This window comes from Trachurus japonicus, chromosome 19, assembly GCF_045865225.1.
Source record: "Trachurus japonicus isolate A0001 chromosome 19, Traja_1.0".
NCBI classification, from domain to species: Eukaryota; Metazoa; Chordata; class Actinopteri; order Carangiformes; family Carangidae; genus Trachurus; species Trachurus japonicus.
The window spans coordinates 19,621,601-19,639,697 of NC_140925.1; the positions used below are offsets into that span (position 1 = coordinate 19,621,601).

The 18,097-nt window shown below is 41.8% G+C and overlaps 1 protein-coding gene across 1 annotated transcript in view; it reads left to right on the top strand.

Moving 5' to 3' along the window:
- The window catches only part of snx29 (sorting nexin 29), a 157,710-nt gene that overhangs the window by 109,117 nt on the left and 30,496 nt on the right, over positions 1 to 18,097 (top strand). The window contains exon 19 of the mRNA XM_085761785.1: positions 17,545 to 17,685. Coding sequence (XP_085617911.1) covers positions 17,545 to 17,685 — 141 coding nt within the window. The remainder of the gene's footprint in view (positions 1 to 17,544; positions 17,686 to 18,097) is intronic.

The following is an 18,097-nucleotide window of genomic DNA, read 5'->3' on the forward strand; positions in this document are numbered from 1 at the left end:
GTGAATGAGGACTTTGGGAGAACCAAAGCAGCAGTTTCAGGCGACATGTAGCATTCATGCAGGATGAATCCACTTTGGTGATCTCCTGAAATTTCCTCTTGTGCCTCTGTTGGAGTGAGAGCGGGCTGCTCTGCACTCTGGCAGAACTAAATTGTAAGATGAGCCACGTCAGACATCAAAAAGGTTTGTAGTTACAGTCCAAACAGACACTGTCAAAGGGAAAAACCGACCGAGGGGGACAGTTCTGCATATTTTGAATGCACAGCTCCTCTCTCACCTCTGTACAGCTGGCCAATCAAAGCATGATACGGGTGTGAAGTTATAAGCATGGTCCAGCCCCCAGCCCTCTCCTCTTTTTTTGTAATTGGTCAGTGATATCAAATAAACAACGATAGGCTTTTTGCTTGTCCATTCAACACATAAAACAACATTAAACAAGTGATTTCATAACTGGTTGAACCTCCTTTGACAAGCTCTTCCAGTGTCATCCAGAGCTGCAGGATGTCCAGGAGGAATCTGAGATCATATTCTCAGGATGTCTGGTGTGAGCAGGTCTCCTGGGGTCGTTTCACAATAGGGTTGAGCAATTGATCGAGATATTATTGACATTTCCAGATAAGCAAGTGCAGTTTTTCTTTCTTTTAATGAAGGTGAAATACGTCACGTTGTTATGATAAATGAACCAGTGTGGTGCTGCAGAGGTGCTTCAGCTTACAAATCATATTGTCCTGTACACAGTAAAAGAACAACCTCAGCAAAAATCAACATCAGCATCATTTTTTAATTTGTATTCAATGAAAATGAAATACATTCCCACTGTATTAAAGCAGAAGTAAGCGGAATGTTTGTGTTAATATAAGTCTTAAATAGTTATATCTTCCGACAGCAATCACTTATATAGAGTGTTTGGTACGAAACACGGGTCTGTCACTCTACTCTGCTGTAAGCCGAGGAGAAAACTTTCCTTGTATCCTACAACCTTTATCCAATGAGGAGAGAGAACGGCATAAAGGGGCGGTCCTCTCTGTGTGTGCAGCCAAGGGATGCGCGTGAATTTGGTGACGTAGGGACGAGGGCGGGGACTGCTAACTCCAATCGGCTGACAAGAAGTTAGCCAAAACGACCGGATCGCTTACTTCTGCTTTAATATAATTGCACTATTTTCGCATAATGTTCAACCTTATTCCACTGTACCTCTATTGGGTTAATGTCTTGGCTCTGACAGGTTTCTCCAAAAGCTGCAGCTTCTTTGTCTGAAGCCCTTCTGTTGTAGTTTTACATCTTCATCACCCAGCTTCTACTGAGCATCAGTTGGCAGACATCCTGACATTATCCTGTAACCTGGTGACAGACAGAGGCAGCAAAGCCCTGGAATGTGACTCTCCGTCCACCGGTTGTCACGTCGGTGATGGAATTGTTACATGATACAAGGCGCCATATTAGTCCTGCTGCTGCATTTGAGCTGTTCATTATGTCTTTGAAGTAACCTTAGCTTAGTTTATGAGCCTGTCTTTTGGTCAGTGTATTGTTATGGCAACATACATCTTTGGTGTGTGTTATTGATCCAACTCCAACTCACATGTATGAGTCATGCTATTTGACTAAAGCTATTTTACATCTGTCTTTCACTCTGTTGTAGTCCTGCTGGGAAACTCTCTGCTGTGCCGTTGTCTGATGGGAGCTTTCAGGTCATTGATTACTAGGTGTCATACCTGTGGTGTTGCAGCAGTGGGAGGGATATACTCTGTGTATTATAGCTGACACCACTGAGCTATGATAAAGTTTTGTTAGCGAACAAAAAAGAGAAACACTAGCTGTAGTTGTTTACTCTCGCTGGGCATTTGGAGAGTAAAAATCAAACCCCCGATAAATTCTGTTTACTCTGCTGAACTAAGACATTTCAGGCCTTCCAAACATACCCACAGACACACATCCCAGTGATGTTATGGCAGTGTGAAGTGGAAAAGTTTCATTTTCAACAACTTTTAATATGTTGCGGAACAGACAAAGCAGTAACATGGATAAGTCACCTTCATCTTTTTCCTCTTAATGTTTCAGGCTGAGTGTTATTTCAGACTTTTAGCCCAACAAACTCTCAGTGTTTACAGCCCCTTTCATAGATTTAGCCGCTCATCATCATCCATCTTTCTGCCTCTCCCCCTCCCACTTTGCACTGTTTCCTTTATTATCTGTCTCTTGGTCTGTTTGTATCAGTCACTCCTCTTTTCCTCTCTCACCCCTCCTCGTATTTTCTTTGCCCTCTCTCCCACTCTTTTGTCAATCTTCTCCCAATAATTTCTCCATTCTTAGACCAGTTGGGAGGGAGCTGTAGCTCCTGATGATGAGCTCCAGGACAAAGCGGGTGGGACCCTCCCACCTCCACAGCCATTTGACAACAAGAATGAATCACACATTTAACCTCACACTGCCTCTCCGAGGAAACAAAGACAAGCACTTCTTCTATATGTTAAATCCACAGCGTTTTTCCACCGTAAAAAAACAATTTCATAATTGTGCATCCTTCCATCTATGGGTCGTAACACAAATGCAAACACCGTTTAAGTACCCAACAGCAAATGGAGTGCATGTACATTAGAGTGTATGGAAAAAGCAGTATGTCAGTGCTGAGAACTAGCACCTCTGATCCTCAACTCCCAGGCTGTTTTACATGTACATTTATACTGTATATGCATATATTCCAAATAAGCAATTCTCTTTGATCAGCAAAAAGCTGAGCCTATAATTTCCACACAAAGTCAGGGACTCACTGCAAACTTTTCACTGTTTTAATTATGCTAATGAGACTGGATAATGTCTGCTGTAACTTTTCTCACTCTCAATGTCGTCTTCTTCTTTTGTGTTCGTCACACTTTTGTTCTATTTCTATAGACGTGCATCAGATGTAAGAGATACCATGGTTAAAATAGCACGTGTGCACACATCCATCTGAATGTCTTTTTTTTATACCTTTAAAGGTGGCTGTTTATGGACTCTGAGAGCAAGAGAGTGGTAGAGGGTCCCAATTAATAGCAGTTACGTAAACCATCCTTGGCTCCCCTTTGCCTCCCCGAGCCTTTAATATGCACCATATGAAACCACATAAATCAGCCACTCAATGAATAATTGAGCCGTCCTCTCTGACACTCTCAGATGTGTGCACCGCTTGCCTGCAGTGGACTGCCATCCCCTAGAGAAATGCAATGTGGGAAAACGCGTTAGCACCTTTAATTTCTATATTAGCAGCTGGGTGTAGCTGGGCTTGACATGGGAGACCTGTGGCTGCCAAGGCGTTAAAGCTTTACATCCAGACCTGCTCCGTTTGAGTTGCACTGCTTAGCCACAGGCTCGGACCACATGGTGATAGGCTGCTCCAGCTATGCAGATGAGATAATACATCCATATGTATTAATATGAGCTCTGTGTGCTGGCGCTGCATTCAAAGACAGATAGATGTGCTGTTTTTAAATGCGCGTAATGCTGATGATGTTGCGCGCAGTTTTTCCAGCCTGTCTATGTGTCTTGCTGCAGGAATCTTGAGTGTGTGCGGACGTGCACGTGAGTGATTATGGTTATGATAATGGCTGGTTGGTGACAGAGGAATATAACTATTATGTTGATGATGGTAATGATGGATGTTTTACAATGATGATGATGATAATTACAGTCGTTGTCTTGGTCTTACATCCATCAGTTATAGATTAAACACCCTCGGGATGGCACAGAGGCTGCTTTTACTGCTGCACACTGCAGCACGGGCACCACATCAACTTCAGCATCGGGGTAATTTACATCATATTTCCATTTCAGGCACTTTAAACATCAGTCTTAACTGAAGCGATTCACAATGGGGAGGTTGGGGTTCAGTGTCTGGTTCAATGGCGTTTAAACCAGATATATAGCTGTTGATGGACAAGAACACCTGTAGCTCAGGAGGTTAGTGGTTTGATTCCTGGTTCCTCCAGTGTGTATGGTGAAGTGTAGAGAAGTTCTATAAGTATTTGACTGTGTATACAATATTATGTGTTATAAATTTATACTATTGAGAGTTTTTCTTTCTTTTAGGGAGGGAGGTTGCAACCTTCCCCACAGTTTCCCAATATATTGCAATATATCACACCCCCTACACAGCCTAATCTAAGATTGGCCTTTTAGAACATATCATCATTTTTTTAAAAAGAGATAACATGTGGATCTTGATGTCAGATGAGATGACTTTTTACAGCTTAGTACAGATTCAAAGAATAATCTGATCTAACAGACGTGTAGGTGACGTACTGACCCAGTGCCATTCTAGCGTTACATATAGTTTTTATTTGAAGCCGTCTAAATATTGCCCGTATCTGTTGGATATGAACGTCATCTCTCTGTACAGTACATTTTCTTGTGAGACCAGCGACTGGTCCAATTGTATCGTGTCTGTTGCTCACAGTGAGCTAGGATAGCCTTCGGCCCCCTGCAACCCTGAACAGAATAATTGGGCAGGAATAAAGGATGGATGATACTGTGGCCGTGTCTCATCCCAAGCATGAAATAAAACCTCAGACAAACAATAAAAACAACAAGTCAGACTCAGTTTTTCCAGCTATGTCTTCTTTTTTCAGGCACAGACAGGATCTTTTTAACAGCATATGGAAGTTTCTTCTTCTAACAACAATGTGAAACGTGTTTTTTGCCCACCTTTAACCTGTATATCTAGTTGTTCTGCTGAAAAGTGCTGTGTTGTTTTTTTACACCTTTTTCCCACCCTTGAACAGCACCATTTGTCTCTATACACTCTCTGAATTCCAACTTTATTGAACGCAGCTGAGGGACACTAAGCTGTATGCCGATCTTGGAGGCCGCCCAGCAGTCAGAACCAGACTGAAGTCCTGCTGTGGCACTTCATCAGCCAGCCGCCCTCTAATAAAAACTTCAAAGGTGCCATGTTGGCCAGTGGAAAGTGGGGGGAGAGTAAGAGGTGGGACGGGGAGTTTGTCCCTGTGGGGATAATGGCAGCAGAATCAGGATTTGGCCGGGGACGGTGTTGTCGCTTCCAGGGAGTGAATGTGATGATCAGGGCTTTAACCTCGAGACATCTGATTAGATCTTTGGGCTGGGGAATAATTTGTCAGTCTGCCTCCCCTCCCCTCCCCTCCCCTCTCGGCTCTGCTCTCTCTGCTTCTTCTCCCTTGTTACTCACAATTTATATTTACCCATTTTTGCTTGTGTCACTAATTGTCTGCCTCTCCCTCTCATGCTTCATTTTTTTCCCATCACTCCTCTCTCCCCTCCCAGCTTTTCTTTCTTCCCCATTCAGCTCTACTTTGCTCTACATCCTCCACTCCGCCCTTACCTTCAATCATTTACTCCCCAGCTTTCTTAATATGCTCAAAGCCAGTTCTCAGGACTTGTCAGTGACTCATTCGTTCACATGAAAGAGGTGAGAGAGAAGGAGTCTCCTACCGTGACTGAGTTTTTAGTTAAATTGTTTGAGGAGGGACGCACAAAGACGAGAAGTGGGAGGGAGGGAAGGAAATGACAGGAGAAGGGAGTGGGAGATGAGGAGGACAGAATAAAGGGAGCAATCGTGATAAAAGATGAAGATAAGAGATGTGTCTTGTTCTGTTTTCCTCCCGCTGTGGCGTCAGACAGTTTTTCCAAGGTAGCTCCCAACTTAGACGTTGAGTGCTCATATCTGGTTACCACCCGCTGGTCTTATAGAACTTGTGCTGAGTCCTCAAGTGATAAAAAGCTTAAAGCGACTGCTGTATTGATGCCTGTTGTGTGAGGAAGAGAGGAAGAGGACCTGGAAAATGGACAGAACTGTTCCTTTTTTGGGGCTTTCAAAGCTATAATTTAAATTGGTTCGATTCAGTCTTTGTTCAGTATGTTCAATGAGCCTCCTGATGTTTTGCACCTGAGTGCAAGGGTTCCCACAATTGGAGCCAACAGTAGCATTAGCAGCTCTTTACTTGCGGGTCAAGAAGAAATGGTGTAAGTTCAGCATTAAACTGGTGCCTGTTGTCTCCATCTTGTCTTTTCTTTGACTCCAGTTACCATGCTAACCGGCTAGCCCTGGCCCATGTCGTCACACTGTAGCCTCCAGTCTGCCCTGAAGACACAGTGCAGCTCAGAGGGGGAATTATAACCACTAATATTATAACAACAATGGATTTGGCTTTAAGAGTAATATGCTATTGTCAAGCCACAATCCCCACCACCCACTCCTGGCCAGAAACCACATTCACCAGCAGAGAAAATGTACTAATAACCCCTTTAAGAGGCACTGAAATCATTAATTTAAAGTAAGGTCTTAATTGGTAGTAAAATACCTCAAGTTTCACAACTCAAGTTGACTTTTATTTTGAAGTTGTCACAGGAAATCCAGGGCAAATAAGACAAACTGTATTGGTACTGAACAATATTTTCCTCAGAGCTAAAAGAAACAAAAAGAAGAGTGAATGTTGGACTGGCATTTATCAAATGGTGGTGAATTATGATTCCAATTGAATTGTAATATAATCATTATCTGCTGGATGTTTGAACTTCCGGTCGCATAAGATTTGTCTCCTTTATACTGCAGCTTAGTTGAGCATGAACTCTGTTAGTGGTGTGTGTGTTTGTAACCAGGATGGATTTACAGTAGTTCTGTTTTTTCCATGTGTTTTGTTTCCCCTGAGCGTTTTAGATAACTGAAGATCCTATTCAACAAAATTCAATTTCAACCAGATTGTGTCTTTCAAAAGCTCCAATATGCACTTAGAAGCTGGTGGTGTTGTTTGCTGAGATTGGTGGAGTGATGGGACAGTTTCTTCAATTCAGACAGTAAAATAGAAAACAGACAATTTTAATGATAGCTCCCTTGTTTTTTGACTGACGTATAGGAGAGGCTTAGGGAGTCAGCCAGTCAGTATTAATGTGTGGAAAAAACCCTCCCTGCGCATTCTGCTTTAGTTTCAGTTATTAGATTTTAATGAGAAGGATCTTCCTCGAAACATCAGCTGCTTCTTTTGTTCGCATTTTCAAAGCCCCACAGAAACATAACAAAAGCGATACACTGATGTGTGCGCCGCATGAAATAAAAAGCGACAGTGCATTAACATCTGAAGAGCTGCTCGTTCTAAGGTGTTGAATTTACTTATTTTCAAGAATCAACAAAACACCTTATGTTCAGCGAGGTGCCCAAACATCTGGATTCAGCTGCATGCAGGAGATGGCTGAAAATACGTATAATGAAAATGTATTTCTGTCAGTCCGGCTTTTCTTCAGTATATAACTCTTTGGTTATTCACTGCTACATTTTCTTGCTGTAAGAGGACAAAGGCAAGGGTAAGGTAATTGGTGAGGCAGATTTCTTTCTTCTGCCTTCACCTCAGCATCATAAACTTCCAGTAACCCTCCCTCAAGCAGAGATACAGTAGAGTGTGTAGGGCACTTTTTTATATAATTTTATCTTCCAAAAATGAACATCTCAGCTGTTATGGGCAGGTCGGGGAGTAGTTACTGTATATGTGTAACGATGGATATGGTTTTAGCATATAAAGATTTCAAATGGATCCATGTATCAGGTTAATCAAAAGCAGTAATGTGTTGGTGTGCGCTGCAGCAGCTTTGTCGCTCTCATTAGCCGCCACTCAGCGACAGAACAATAGAGTTTGAATGGTTTGGTTCAAATACCACCCATTGCTTCATCAAGCTGCCACAGTGATGGCAATACTTGTTTTGCTTGTTCATTCCTTTGTGGACTCTCACAATCAGACGACAATTCACCCGTTTAATCACTCATCCATTTGTATAATTCAGAAGTGAGCACAGCCCTCAAAAGGCCGCTTCGTTTATTTTCCATCCACACGCCTCCACCTTCTTCCTCTCCTCCTCTTCACTCCTTCCTTTCTTGCCCTTCCACCCGCTCTTTTTTCTTAACAGGCTCAACTCGAGCTGTAACTCTTGCCCTTGCCTTGATTGTCTTTAGTTCGTCCTCCTCCTCATCCTCCTCTCCACTCCTCCAACAATATTTTTCCTCATCTACATTCAGCGGTTCCTCTCCTCACAGTGTCTAATTCTGTAGGATGTTTGCTTCAGGAGCAGCAGCGCTCTAAAATAAACACCTTAACTGCAGTCAGGGTAGTAATCACCCTCTCTCTTTCTGTCTCTTTCTTTGGCATCGTCTCTGTATTCCTTTTCCCCCCTCCGTTTTTCTTATCTCTGTTATCATGTCATTGTGTTGTGTTTTTCTCTGTCTTCACTGCTTTTTTTTTTAAACAGTTATTTCTTTGGCTCTCAGAGGATCCCTGCTCAGAATCTTAAGGAGTTTTCTTATCAGCTAGAAAATAATCCATGAAATTCTTGTTTGAGGATAAATGGGAAAACTTTGCTACTTAAGTGTTGATGTGATGTCACGGCAACTTTTAGGGGGCCCTCGTCAATCAAACGGTGGATTTTCTTTAGTGGAAATAAAAGGGTTCAGCAACTACCGGGCAGATTACCATGAAATCCAGTAACAGATTTGATTTAGGATCAGTTGTAATCACTCTGGCAATGCCCTTGATTTTCTATCTAATGCCATCAAAAAAAACAGCAGTGGTGGACGGCTCCTCTCTCTTCGCTGCAGGATGGAGAGATACAGAGGATCCTTCATACCTACAGCCATCAGGCTTTTTAAATCTTCTGCAAATGGTAGATGAGCTGACAGACAAGTGAATTTCCCTTTGGGGATTAATAAAGTCATCCGCATCTTATCTTGTCATTGGATCAAAATTAATTTGTCCGGTAGCCTACTTTGGTTTATGACCAGGGGCGTCATCAGGCCCCTTTCACTGCAACACGAGCCCCAGTATAAATGAGCTGTGCACCAGTATAGGCGGTACACTTTGGTGCTGAAAAAATAAGCAAACTCAGTCCAGACTGAGGTGAAATATCACTCTTTTTGTTGTTATTTGGATGTTAGAGGACCTGTTCTGCTACTAAACATGTTTTCACAGTCATTTAGGCTAGATCAGTAAGGAGTAGTGGCAGTGAGGGTTGACTGTGGCTACCGAATGGTGGTAGTGGTACTGCTTAGTGGCTAGCAGTGCCCCTGTTTATGACCAAACATGTTCAGAGTTAAATAACTTTATGTGTTATGTTAGCATGTTAGCATCCTTTCTCTGAACATGTTAGCATGCAGATGTTCACATTAGCATTTAGTCCAAAGCGCTGCCTCACAGGCTACAGCTGTACTACTCAGGATCACACCCAGTTGTAGAAGTTGTTCGTACTGAAGGTGTTTTGATGTAGATAAAACAGACAGCTAGCAAGTTTGTTTTCTAATTCTCTCTCCTTCAAACTGTATTTAAAGAAAACAGACGTGTCAAGTTTACGTCAATTTTTTTTTTTAGAATTTAGAAACACTGACATACCCTATTGCTTGTCGAGCAACACTGTTGTACATTATGACACCAGTTAGGCCTACCAGTCAGAGTGAACCATTTCTACATTCCCATCGGTTGTCACCCAACTGTGTCGTAGCGCAATAACCTTTAACTTTCATGGATTTCAACTTTTTCTGACACCTCATAATAGGCATGACTCTGTTCACCAGGAGACCCTGCTGTGTTCACATAGAGAAAGAATGAAAGTCTGTCACTTTGACTTTCTTGGCACTTAAGGTCTGAACATAGGTACTGTAACCAACAGTAAGTCTTTTTGTCTATTTCTGTGTTGACTGTGGTATTGCGGAGTCGTACTTTCTCTTGTTCCTCCAAATAGCACTGTTCGCTTTAAGCAGGGTTTTAGGCACATATACAATGGTGCACACACACACACACACAAAAAAGATTTCAGGTCGTTCCCTTTCTGTGGTCACACACACACACACACACACACACACACACACACACACACACACACACCTCCCAGTTCCTCCTCTTCAACCCTCTAAATGGATCCTATTTTCTGCCTAATTGGGCAAATGCTCTGGCCTACAATGATGAAGAGGGAGGGGTGATGACATAAGGCTCTGCTGCCTTTGTGTTGGTTAGTCCTGGCTCTCCTCCTCTATGGCTCATTTTTTCTCTCTGTGTGTTTTATTTTGTTGTTTTTCCTGCTTCCCTCTGATTTGATCAACACCTCCAGCTCGTGTTAAATTTCAACCAAACTCAATCAGAACATCTTGGAACAGGTCAGAAGCAGATGGAGGTTGAGTCATTGTGTTTTTAAATCTGAGTGAGTGATAGCCCTCATTACTACATGCTAATGTAGAAGACACCAGCTAGCTCCAAGCATGATTTGGTGATGAGATACATTTGCCAGGAAAAAGCCATCGTCAGCCATCTTGTCCCTGTGCCCAGCAGTTGTGTAGTGTTCCAACTGTGAAGTGAGCAGAGAGGCCTCTCTGTATATGGGCCTCCTGTGGTGCTGGGAATGGATTTGCACAAGTTTTTTAACCACAGCCTGAACACCTACAGTTAGTCTGGCTGTCAGATGGGAGGATCAACAGACCAGGGTTTTTTTCTCAGAGAGAGATACAGCACAGAGAGAAACATCATTATCATCTGCACTCTCTGCAGTGCTGAGCCGTTACTCCTTGTTCCACCTGCTTGTTGGAATACCCTCAGGCTAAAGACCCAGTTAAATGTCAAGCAAAGAAAAAGCTGCAATTATCTGTTCACAGGCTTCCTGTTTCAGATCTTTAGTTCTGAAGTTATTTCACGGTACGCGAGGGCGCTTTTCCTGGGGTAGCTGTCATGCTGTGTGCTGTTTGCCCGGATAAGGCTGCAGATATGGCTGTTTGGTTTCGTGGCACTTTGCACGTTCTACTCGGCTTCATGTGGGTTTCCACCAGGTGCTGGAACTTCCTCCCACATTTCACACACACAATTAGAAACTTTGAATCATGCATCATCATGCATGTGTGTATGCAGACCTTGGTTGGCAGTCACAGAGGTGTCTGCTAATGGGGGTCTGCTAATGAATAAATGAAAGCACATGCTTTCATGCCTTTTACATCTAAGCATTCTGGGAAAACAGTGAGCACAGCTTTTGTTATAGTGTCACTGTCCAGGCGTAGTTGATGTCATTTGATAACTGTCATCAGACATCGACTATTGAGATGAAATGACACACTTTGTCACAGGAAGGAACTGATTGTTTTCATTTTATTGTTCATTTACTGGCCCTTTAATTCCTTCTTCACATCTGAGCTGCTGTAAAAGTGAAGCTCCTGTTCTTGTTCAATGACCTTCAATCTTAAATGTCACCACTGATCTATAGGATTTAGTCTATCTTGTCGAAATGAGCACCTAAAAAAAGCTCAGTTAATAAAGACACAACAGAGACAGGGAAAATAATCACAGATATTTGTGGTTTTATTTTCAAAGGCTAGAAAATCACGAAACTCTATTGGAAAAGTAACTAATGTTCCTTATGAAATAGTTTGGAAATCTGTGGAAGCCTATGCTTTTTTTTTCTCCTTTTTTTTTCTTCAGCAAATTTGACAAGAAAATTGACCTGGTCTCCACTTGTTGCCTGGCAACCTGAGAAAACAACTCTCCAGGAAGTCACTGCTTCCTGTCAAGAAATATTCTGGCACAATGATACAAATGTGACGTGTTAATTAGTTAGCTTCAGAGGTATTGGTGGGCAGTGACCTTATCTTTAATGGACACATATACCAGTTGTATCCCTCTTCTATTGTAACTGTATGTGGAGAGAGTGAATGAGCCAATTTCCTAAACGATCCTTGAAGTTGTAATGTTTTATTTTTCAATTTGAAATCCACCAGTTCTGGGTTTTTTTGGAAGAAATGTAGAGCAGCGCTGAGTTCAGCCACATTTTTCAGTTTTGTGCTTGTCAGTTTCTGTCGTCTTTTAATCAATACAGCTGTGTAACGGCCTGCACTTTCCTCAGATCTTTGTTCTTACACATGTAACTACATTGATTACTGTCAGAACGAGACTGACCTACTCACTGTACTGCGCCTGAAAGCATCTTGTAGAGGCACAAACTTTGACTGCTGAACAATAATGAAGTCTATGCATTTGTGGAGAATTGCAAACAGTGGAAAGATCAAAATTTATGAACTGCCTTGTGTTTTTATTGTGTACTTTATGATGGGCCCATTTCAGTTTATTCCTGTGTCAAATGTAGCTACACAACATCTTTCAGAAGGAGTTCAATAAGTGATCATCAACAGTGAATGAGTCGGTGCAGACAGTCCCTCAGACTGAAGACATGCTTTAAAACTCCACAGAGACATTTCTCTGTGCCAATGTTGGATTCAAAAGACAAAATTGCAATGCAGCTAGAGTGTAAGACATCTAGTATTATGACTAAGGAGCTGCATATACACTTTTTCTTGACCTTTCGTTTTGCTTCAGTGTGGCCTGAAGCTGAATGCAGACAGTTTCCCCTGAAGTAGGTGAGTCAATTTAGAGAGAAACGCGGCTGCACCAAAGAAGTAAATCACAGCAGTTCACCATTAAAAGACCTTTCTTATCGTCATAAATTGCTTACACTTCAGTAACCAAAGGTGGATTTTCCCCTCTAATGTTGACTCATCGGGGTCATATTTTCATCAAACGTATTATTATGCTTTGTCAGATATTCTCATAAGCTATTTAAATAATGACAGAAGGACTGTGTCCATCACAGACGAGCTTTCAACAACAGCCAAAATCCATCAACCATTTTCCACACGCTCCTTCAGAACCATGATTACAGTCCCTGTCCCTGTTTGAAGATGGCTTCTATTGTAGATATCTCAGCATCAGTGCTCCAATATTGAAGGATGCTGCAGTTTAGATGTTGCCAAGATTTTTGTCAGAGATAATGAAAGACTATTTGTGATTATTCAGGAGGAGGGAAGCTGGTAGCCGTGTGCAGAGGCTAATGTGTTGCCATAAATAAGTATGCCAATGAGACGGTGTAAAGTGGATTAAGCTTGCTGCGCTAATACTGCCGTATGTGAGGAGCCATTTGATGTCTGAGCAACTACAGACACTATGGGAGTCTATCATCACATCTTTGCTAATGCAGCTCTTAATGTGTACTCAGACCCAAGAGATGACATGTGGCTGTAGAACATGGAGTACTTGAGGACATTTTACCTGATGTACCCTCTGTATTCTGGTCTATGATGCAGGCTGCACTATGTTCATTGGGAATTATGTAGAAATACAAGGACAATATCTGATTTATTAATCAATTACTTCCCAGTTACAGATACATTTCTAGCCCGGGAACTATCACACACTAACTGTAAGGCTATACTTTTAGGTCAGTGTGGTGGATTGCATCAGGAAAAACTTAATGAGAATACATAGGTTTGTCCAGAAAGGTACCGTAGTGAGTTATTTATCATGCTCAGCAGAGTGTTTCAACAGAGTATGGAATATGTAAAAGCATAGACCTCACTTTCCACAGTTGGACAATAATGTATGGAATATATTATGAAATGTCTAGCCCTCGACTTAATGCTACATTAAGTAATTGCTCAGTTTGGCCTTCACTTTGACATTGACAAGCCTGTTCACATTGATGGAGTGAGTAGATGTGAATGTGTGGAAATTCATCTCTCTGAAGCTTTTGTGTGTGACATTATGAAGGTGATTGAAATGTCAGACTGCTTACTATGTTCAACACACTTTTGACAAGTCCAGATTGAAGTTGTGGGTTATGAAATATTGAGCGAGATGACGTCTGAACATCCTCTCCCTATAGATGCCAAACTCACTTGGAAACATTGAATTCTTTTTCTCTGATCTTTCAAAAGTTGAAATGTCCGAGACATTTGATTGGACTTCAACAGCAGATCCATGTATCCATTGTTCAATCACAAATGCCTGTGACTGAGTGAGTGATCAAGTTTCACTTTCATTGGTCAGCTGGTAGAGTAGTTTTTCCCATTGACTTCAGTGCTTTCAAACTGAATCGAGACAAACAGTTTCTAATGGTGTGGTTGGAGGAGTGTAAGTGTTTGCATCCCACAGTGTTGCCACATTTGTGTCTATATTAAAGCTAGACTACTTTTTGTGCAGTCAGCAGTTGAAAATTCCATAATCATCAATGAGCAAGATGTCTGCATCTCCCCTTGGCTGTTTTGAGACCATTGCTGGAAACTCTCCAATCACAGGCCTTTTCAGAGAGGGAGAGAGAGTCCCTATTGGTTGTTCAACAAATGCAGATATGTGTACACATCCCTTCAGATGGAGATAGCTCCCTTTTCTTTTCTTGTACAGGTTGCCACCAGGTGATCCACCAGGGTGCCAACCATGTACTATGTTTTGACCTAGTCTTGTTTGTCTAACCCTAACTTATGAAATAGTTTCATTCATGAGACTTTGATTCATTTATCATGGCCCAGTTTAGCCAGAGTCTCCATCCCTGTCTTTGATCATGATGAAAGATGCCATAAGACACACACACACACACACACACACACACACACACACACACACACACACACACACACACACACACACACACACACACACAACTGGATCATAACAAGTCAGTTCTTCTCTTAAGTTGCAAAAAAAGAAGTTGGAAAGAGCTTAGATGCCTCTGTAGGTCAGACATAAAGTGCTGAGATGACAAGTCTCCAATCCATTAGTGGCCTTGTCTGCTCCCATCTTGTCAATCGCTACTGTCATTTACGAGATTCTGGTCTTTCCTGAAGTGCAACTGCTCTTAATTCAAGTAGCTGTGAAGCAGACGTTTTCCACTGTCTGAAACTGTTGGCCACTCCTCAAGACAGATTGGCACAACAAAAGACAATAGCAGTTCCTGTTTGCAATTAACCTATTGATACAGTATACCCACAATCCTCAGCATAAGACCCATACTGAGGAAAACTTAAAATAATTGTCAGAAAAGTTCTGTGTGGAGCATCTTTCTTTCCCAAGTTATGGACATGTGATCATAATGGACACAGATAATGAATGAAGGTGAAGTCGTGCCGAATCTAAAAATAAGTCACTCAACTTTGTGTATTGAGATTTCAGTGTGTTCTTCTGACTATGAGAAGAAGTAGCTTCCCTTAATTGCTGCGAGCAGACGACTCAATGAGTGAGCCAAACTACAATCAGCTCCCTTGTTGTACCTATGCTTTTTACCTCATGCACTTTGGCTCTTGTCTATAATCCGGGATATATGTATAAAAATCTAAAAGCTATTATTCTACCATTATCCTATAATTATGCTGTAGATAAAGTGAGCGTTTTGATGAAGTAGACGGAGAGAAGGTATACTTTCTCACCTCCCACTTGCTCAGTAAATGATGGTACGTGATGTGGAGCGTTTAATTCAACTGTACCGCTAAGTGTCATTTTCTCATCGTATCTTTTTATAACATTAACGGTGTCTAGACATGTCTGTCACTGATGCTGAAATATTAACAGGGAGACATTCAGGGCTGCTAACAAAGCTTCAGCTGTCAGTCTCCTCTTAATAGCTGTCCCAAATGCCACATTTTTCATGTTTGTCATGTAACCCAGACTGCACAGTAGCATGCATGCTGACAAAGATCACTCAATAAAGGAAGTGTCACCTCAAAACAAAAAAAAATTCTGTCATTATCCACTTGCTCCTGCGCCAGTCAAAATGTCTCAGAGGTTGAAATGAATACAAGATGTAGTCAGAGCTTCTGCAGACCTGAGAATTTGTTGTCTGCACCTTTAAAAAAAAGAAGTCTAATTGAAGTCTAAATTCAATAATGTGTTATGAAATTAATCGAAGGGGTGGTCCATTTGTCCACCATTTTTGTCTCAAATATTACAACTGTCAAGTGGAGCCATTCCCAAATTCAAATTCAATGCCACTTAAAAAACTTCTTGGGCCCAAACAAACTTTCAGAATCAAAATCAGAATCAGCTTTATTGGCCAAATATGCGCACACATACAAGGAATTTGACTCCGGTTTACATTACTCAATAAGTAGACATACAAAATGAGGACAACAACTGAATGATTCTTCTGCAAAGGGTAGATGAAATACCAGACCGAAGAAATTCCCTTTGGGGATTAATAAAGTAATTTGTATCATATTGTGTAAGTTAAAGGATAATACAAAAATGGTTTAATAAAAGGGGTCCATGGTCAGTGCAGTACCTTCACATGCCACACTTTGAGAATCACTGTGATTCATAGTCACCAGAGGATCTTCTCATGATATTGCTGTAGCTGTCAAGCAGTCAAACCTTTCACCTATTCAGTGACACCTCAACATCTACTGGTCATATGGACACATACTGTAGGTTAGCGCCACCATGAAGTAGATGTCTTGACAACTGTTGGATGGATCTATATGAAATTTGGTCCATACTCATAGATTGAAGTAGATGTGACGTCTTTGCAGGAGGCAGGAGGCTTGACATTGTAAGATATGGGTGAGGCGAGGGGGGTGAGGTGAGGTGGGAGCAGATGCTCTTGGACCATTGACAAGCATTTCTCTTGGAGTGTACTGGTGCCTCAGAGTCTTGTTTCCATCAGCAGCTGCCACCACAGTGACACACATCAGTCCTGGCTCCAGGGGCCTCGTGGGGGCCATCTCAGCAGCCGCAGTGTAACTGGGCAGCACTCTGAACACGAGGCAGCCTGCTCAGTCAACTCTAGGTGACCCTATAGCAAAGTCAGGGTTTAAAAACTGAGTCTTTATGTTAAAGTCAGCTCTCAACGTGAAGTCGATTACCTCTGCTCAGGCTGTCTTGTATGCTGACAATCATTTAAAAGAAGAAATAGACTTCTAAAGCTGTTCTTGTTTCTTGACTGTGTGTGTGGAACTTCATGCTGGTTATTATGGAGCAGCAGTGGCTGTCGTGAACGCTTTCAGGACTGTGTGGCTTTGGAAAGGAATCGTGCAGTACAGCAGTATGGTGCAGTTTTGACGTTGTTGTCTTTTGTTTACTTTATTTTTTCATTAGCCTGGCAGGGGGGAGCTGTGCCTGGGTGCATTTGGTCGATTTTTAAATCAATTCTTGTTTTCATGTACCTGAATCGAGTCTATTTTATTTTATTTTTTTGTGGCTGGGCACTTTAAAATTGAATTCTCGAAAGCCGTTCTGCTTTCTCTTTTGTCTCTGTGCTTTCCATGTTTTTTTTTTACTGTGAAAATGGAACCCAGCTCCTGCTCTCTTTCACCCTCTCTTTCTTGTAATAGGCTCATCTTTCCTTCTCTCTCTGCTGCCTCTATCTTCCGTGAGTCTGAATAAAGCAGCTAATGGTGCATAGAAATGATGGCGGCACAGACACATCTATAGACAGACACAGTGTTGTGCTGCAGTATGTAAGTGAAAATACACATTTACAAGAATGAGAGAAAGTCATTCTTTCAGCCATCCTGTTTACGCATTGCAAGTGCTTGATGACAAATTCGTGGACTGGAAAAAAAAAAGACTATTACACAACAACAGTGTGCTACTGGTGTGTTTTCCATTTTTTGTGCAACCCAAATTGTTGTTTACTTCCCTGTGTGTAGGTGTACAGAGACTCACTTTGTCTCTCCAGCCATCCTATTATTTCCTGATTTGAGGCCTCTACAGTTTTCTGCTGAGATAATGATGATAATGATGGTTTCTTACCTTTCCTCAGGTGTACATCCGCATCCTGGACAACGAGTGGAACGTGTACAGACGTTACACAGAGTTCAGGGAGCTCCACAACCACCTGAGGACCCAGTTTCCACAGGTGGACGCCTTCAACTTCCCACCCAAGAAAGCCATAGGGAACAAGGTAAGCTGACAGTAACACTGCCTGCCTGGAGCTCTCTGTCAACCACTTGTGGCATGTAGTGGTGAATAATGAATATCGTACTTCTGTATATGACCGACAACTGAAAAATAATGACAGAAATCAGTTGCTGATTGAACTGACTATTTTAATATATAGAAAGATCTTAATTGTCATATAAATAAGAAGATAAATATGAAGAACTATCACAAGAAATAGGAACGACACATTCACACAACACATTTCACATTCCCTGTTTCCATATTGTGCTAGTGGGTATTGCACAGTATGCTGTTTAAGTATTTAAAATGTTTGTGTTGAGCCATTGAGTTGGGAAATACTACACATAGAATACTTCAAATTATACTTCTTGTCCTTCAAAGTCACACTGGTTTAGCTTTAGGTTTGCTGTTGT